The 6,143-nt window shown below is 41.2% G+C and overlaps 1 protein-coding gene across 1 annotated transcript in view; it reads left to right on the top strand.

Annotated features, from left to right (window-relative positions):
* Window positions 1–369: 369 nt before the first annotated feature.
* LOC308260406 (A-kinase anchor protein 13-like) overlaps window positions 370–6,143 on the top strand; it is a gene marked incomplete at its 3' end in the record, with an annotated part of 97,067 nt that continues 91,293 nt past the window's right edge. Inside the window, exon 1 of the mRNA XM_080691698.1 lies at window positions 370–411. Within this exon, the coding sequence (XP_080547824.1) occupies window positions 379–411 (33 nt within the window). The 5' untranslated portion in view covers window positions 370–378. The remainder of the gene's footprint in view (window positions 412–6,143) is intronic.

The raw sequence follows: 6,143 nt of genomic DNA, 5'->3' as shown, positions 1-6,143 counted from the left end.
GGGGCAGGCGCGTCGGGAGCTCCGGGGGCTGTCTCCTGTCGTGTATCCCCTGTTAGGGCTGGGGAGAAGTCCTGTGTAGGCGGCCTTGCTGTGAGTTTGGGGATTAAATACCCTGCTGGTAGTTGATGCCCTTTCTGTCGCTGTGAAGCCTTTTGTCCTTATTTTTCAGTTGGGAAAATCTTTTTCCCCACTTGATTAAGTCTGGATTACAAGGAATTTTGCGATCCTTAAGCTTCCTTCCTTCCAGCCCTCTACGAAGGGTGGATACAGTAATCTTCGTATCCTACTCATAGGCCCGTGGGTGCTTTCTTATAATTTCGATGACAGCTTTAAATTTTCTTACTTACTTTTTAAATTTCCCTTTCAGTGTCCTGGGTCATGAAACTTAATCCACAGCAAGCTCCACTCTATGTGAGTAAATGGAATTTTTCTTTTTTTTGTACTTAATAATTATGATGTTTATTGGTATGTTATCTACCTGTATGTTTTACGCATGCATTACTAGGTTGCATGTACTAGAATGCACTTATATATGTTGCTTACTAGTTATAATAAACCCACACTCTCTTGTGATAGATTATTAAATATTTATTCATCTAAACATCAGGAGTTTAATTTGATTAAGAAAACACTGAGTGACTAATATGTGCATAGAAAAAACAACACTGTAGGGCTCGTGAGATATGAAAAAATTGCCCTCAAAGTGGAAGTGTGGCTCCTTCTTTTCCCCACAGTGCATTTCTGCAAAAGCAGAATGTAGCCGGCCCCACTGCCATTGGGCAGTACCCCGAGTGGCAGCTAGGTGGCACTCTGCCATTGGCGAGAGTGCCCTTACCTGAGGACTCTGGGTAGAAGCTGACAGACAAATGATTCTCCCTGAAGTGAGGGAATTATGGGGCAAAACACATCAATGGACAGGTTGGGGCTGGGCAGGAGACACTCCAGGTGACTTCTTTTTATTGTTGCAGAAGTGAGCTGGCTGCACTGGGTAGTAAAAGGTGCCTGCCTGTTGGGGAGGGGCCCGCTGGCGTTATCAGCAGTCAGAGCTGCAGGAGGCCAGTGGCCAGGGGTTGCTGTGGTCTGGGAGTCTTTCTCTGTGATAAGATTTGAGGCCAGGCCTTGAAGGATGAGGATCACTTAGTTGGTTGAAAAGTCCCTACCATTTGTTTAGGACAAGATGCAGGTGGTAGAGGGATGGGAGGTCGTGAGCATGGGGCATGTTTGCTGAGAGGGGGCTTGGAAATTCCTGCCCAGCTGAGTTGGTGTTGGGAAATCATGAGGGAGATCTCGAAGAAGGTGGTTGCAGCTCAGTTCTGAAGGAGGATAGCGGGGATTTTGTTACCGTTGAGGAGCCATTGGTGGTGTTGTTTTGAGTACTGGGGGTTGTACCTAGGGGTGCTCTACCACTGAGCTATATTCTTTTTTTATTTTTTATTGTTTCTAAATTTGAGAAAGTCTTGCTAAATTGCTGAAGCTGGCCTTGAACCTGTGATCCTTCGGTCTCAGCCTCCCAGTTGCTGGGATTATAGGTATGTGCCACTATGCCCAGCAGTAGTGTATATTTTTAAAGCTGTTCATTTTCTATCTTTATTTTTAACCATACTGTGTTAATGGTAGTCATTTACCTTTCCAACGTGGGCATTCGTGTAACTCTTTTGCGTAGTTTGCTTTTTTGTTAAATGTAACATATAAAGAAAATATGTTCCTAGAAAATATTTCACATACTTATTTTCTTTCCAAAGTACTTGGAAACGATTGTTTACCAGTGGGTTCGCATGTAGACTAAACACCTAGATTTTTCTAAAGCAACTTTATTAATTTACATATGATCAATTTTCCCTTTTAAAGTGTATCATTCATGGTTTTGAGCATACAGATTGATTATCCTTTGTCTGAAATGGTTGGGACCAGAAGTGTTTCATGTTTTAGATTTTCCCCCTTATTTTGGAATATTTGTATGTGTGTTTATGTGTTTATCTTGGAGGTGGGACCCAAGTCTAAACATGAAATTATTTTGTTTCCTATATACCTTAGACATATAACTTAGACATATAGCTTAGACATATAGCTTAGACATATAGCTTAGATATATAGCTTAGAAATACAGCTTAAAGTTAATTTCATAAAATATTTAAATAATTTTGTATGACACGAGGTCAAGTGTAGATTTCCCACTTGGCATTATGTTGGCACTCAAAACTTTTTGGATTGTGGAGCATTTTGGGTTTTGATTAGGAATGCTCAGTCTATATTTCCAGTTCTGAAATTAGGATCATTATCTAACTTTAGGATATTTTTTATCCCCCAAAGAAAGATCATAGCCATTAGCAGTTATCCCTGGACTCCTCACAACTCATGGTGACTTACTTTCTTTTCCTTCCTTCCTTCCTTCCTTCCTTCCTTCCTTCCTTCCTTTCTTTGAGCTACCTATAGAACCCTCTTTTTAATTTTTTTTTTTTTGTGTGTGTGTGTAGTACTGGGGATTGAATTCAGAGGCATTTTACCTCCGAATTCTACCCCCAGCCCTATTTTTTATTCTTTATTTTGAAACAGGGTCTCATAAGCTGTGGAGAGCCTCACTAAGTAGCTGAGGCTGGCTGTGAACCTGCCATTTTCCTGTCTCAGCCTGCCAAGTACTGGGATTATAGGCGTGTGGCACCACACCTATCATATATTTTTTTTAAATTTTGAAACAGGGCCTTGCTAAGTTTTGGAGACTGGCCTTGAGCCTGCAAATTTCCTGTCTCAGCCTTCCAAGTACTGGGATTACAAGTATGTGCCACATGCCTGGCTGCTTTGTCTTTTTTATTTATATATTCTGCAGATTTCACATACGTGCTATCTGTAATATGTGGACTTTTGTAACTAGCTTCTTTCACTTAGCAGGTTTTCAAGATTTATCCATTTTAGAGTATGTGTTGCTACTTAGTTCCTTGAAAAACATTTTTGTTGTTGTTGTTGTTGTTGTTGCACTGCAAATTGAGCCCAGGGTGTTCTACTGCTGAGCTGTGCCATCACCCCCCAGGCCCTTTTTAGTTTTTGTATTGAAACAGATTCTTCCTAGGTTGCAAATTTTCCTAAGTTGCTGAAACTGTTCATGAACCCGGTCTCTCTCGCTTTTTACTGCGCCAAAACCTAACACCTGTGGTCCTCCTAGCTCAGCCTCCCAAATATTGGGATTACAAGTGTGCACCACCATGCCTGGCTGACTGGATTTCTTTTTATTGGTGACTAATATTCCATTGTATGGCTATATTGCATTTTATTTCTGCATCCATCAGTTGATGCGCATTTGAGTTCTTTTTATTTTTATGAATAGTGCTACTGCAAAGAGCACAAAAAATTTTTTTTGGGGGGGGCCGGAAAATGAAAATTCCCGTTTATATAATATCTGTATACTTACTATTTTGAGAAATTGCCAAACCGTTTTTCTCAGTGGCTGCTAGCAACGCATGAGGTTTTCAATTTCTCTTTGTCTTTGCTAACATTTCTTATTAGCTCACTCTTTGATTGTAGCCATCCTGGTGGGTATGAAGTGATAGCTTATTGTAGTTTTAGTTTGCATTTCCCAAAGAGCAAATGGTTTTTAGCATCTTTTCAAGACTTTATTGGCCATTTTATATAGTTTTGAAGAAATGTCTGGTTAGATTCCCTTGACCATTTAAAAACTGACTTGTCTCATTGAGTTGCAAGGGTTCTTTGTATATTCTGGATACAAATCTGTGACCATGTTTTGATTTGCAAAAATTGTCTGATATTCTGTGGGTTGTCATTTTCCTTTCTTCATAAAGTCCTTTCTTTCCTCCCCCCACCCCCGGGTCTGGGGATGGAACCCAGGGGCATTCTACCTCTGAGCTACACCCCCTGCCCAATTTTTTATTCTTTATTTTGAAACATGGTCTCACTGAGTTGCAGGGGGGCTCACTAAGTAGCTGAGGCTGTCCGCAAACCGCGATCCTCCTGTTTTAGCCTCCCGAAGGCTGGGATTTATAAGCGTGCGCCACCACTCCCGGCTCGTAATGTCCTTTGAAGTTAAAAAAAAATTCATTTTGATAATGTCTAGTCTATTATTTTTTTGCCACTTGCACTGTTGCTATCCCACCTCAGAATACTTAAGTCAAGGTCAGAGATCTGCAGTGTGTTCATCTAGGGTGTGTGTGTGTGTGTGTGTGTGTGTGTGTGTGTGTGTGTTAGGGTGTGTGTTAGGGTGTGTGTGTGTGTGTGTGTGTGTGTGTGTGTGTGTGTGTGTGTTACTGTGGATTGAACGCAGGGCCATTCCACCTCTGAGCTACACCACTATCCCTATTTTATTTGTATTTGGAAACAGGGTCTCTCTAGGTTGATAAGAGCCTCACTACTTGCCAAGGCTGTGCTTGAACCTGTGATTCCCCTGTCTCAGCCTCCCAAGTACTGGGATTACAAGTGTGCGCCACCATGCCGGGCCATCTAGAAATTATATATTCTCCATCTTAATCCCCAGAAGCTGTGAATTTAATTGACACTGTAAAAGGGCCTTGTGTGCCTCCAAGATACACTCCCAGCCCTATTCTATTTTTAATTTGGAAACAGGCCCTTGCTAAGGTGCTGAGAGCCTTGCTAAGTTGCTGAGGCTGGCTTTAAACCTGTGTTCCTCCTAAGTACAGGAATTATGGGCATATACCACCATTCCAAGTTTAGATACAGATAATCCTGAACTGAGAAATATCTTTTAGTGGATGTGTCTCTAATGTTTCAGAGTGAGCATAGGAAAATTTGGCTTTGCTCTTTATGTTTTCATGGCTAAATTACTTTTTTGGGGAGAAAAATACCAACATGTTTTCAGAATGAGTCCCATTTGTGAACCTAAGGTGTGTTCGATGTAACGTAAGAACAGCCCTCTGGTCTGATTTGCTCTGAATGCTACTGGTGTGTGAACCTCAGATGTGTCCCCTGGAACCTTGCTAGATGACCACCCATGAGGAGAAGGGCTCACACTGAAACAGTACCTAATGGTTGGAAGAGTTCATTCCCACAGTATTGGTCGTTTGGTTTTCACAGCGAGGGTAGAGGAAGCCTTGATAATACCTTCCCGAGGAAACCTGAGCTCAGGTCGGCTCATCTACTAAGTGGCCAGGGTAAGGTTTCCCTAGAAACTGTCACTCCAGATCCATCTCTCTCTTTTCTAGATCAGGCTGTCTTACTACATCCACAGCAATTCCATAAAACAGGAAAACCTCACAGAACTTCGTAATATAGATTTAAGCAAATAAAACCCTTTTGAAAATACATAACTCAGGATTAATCTTCCATTTCTCCTGTCTATAAAAATTTAAAGCATTTAATTTGAAATAAGTGTAAACTTGAAGACTACAATAACTTCCTCTGTTCGTCTCGTTAACATTTAATCACATCTGCGTACCGTCGTATGTATTATGCATTTTTTATCGTACACATTACATATTTTTATTTTTGAGCCATGTAAAAGTTGTAGACATTAAGCCGGGCATGGTGGCACACGCTTGTAATCCCAATACTTGGGCAGAGGGAGAAACTATTTCCAAATAAGAAGAATAAAATAGGTCTGGGAGTGCAGCTCAGAGGTTGAATGCCCCCCGGGTTCCATCCTCAGTACCACCAAAAAAAAAAAAAAAAAAAAAAAAAAAGTTGTAGGCATTACACCCCATTCTCTCTAAATATTTCAGCATATATTTTCTAAGATTAGGTTCTTCCATAACCACAGGACAGTTAGCAAACACTCTTCTTATATAACTGTGAGCCTATACCCAAGTTCTGATCATCCCACTAATGCCCTTTGTAGCATTTTTCTGTCCTCCATAGTCCAAGATTTAACTCGGCGTTTTATATCTCTAATCTCTTAATCAGTAATAGTTCCTCTGTTTAGTCTCTTCAGCAGTAACCATTCCTCTGTGTTTGTCTTTCACGACATTATTTATTTATTTATTATTTATTTATTTATTTATTTTGGTGGTACTGTGGTTCCTGGAAGTCCTTCTACCTCCGGGCTACACTCCCACACCTATTTTTATATTTTTATTTGGAAACAAGGTCTCTTAAGCCAGCGAGGCTGGCTCTGAACCAGCACGATCCTCCTGGCTCCGCCACCCAAGCGCAGGGGTTACAAGCGTCCGCCACCACGCCCGGCG

The sequence above is a fragment of the Muscardinus avellanarius genome, assembly GCF_963383645.1.
Source record: "Muscardinus avellanarius genome assembly, chromosome: 3".
Taxonomy (NCBI): domain Eukaryota; kingdom Metazoa; phylum Chordata; class Mammalia; order Rodentia; family Gliridae; genus Muscardinus; species Muscardinus avellanarius.
The sequence above is the reverse complement of the archived record's forward strand: the minus strand, read 5'-3'. Positions and strand labels throughout refer to the sequence as shown.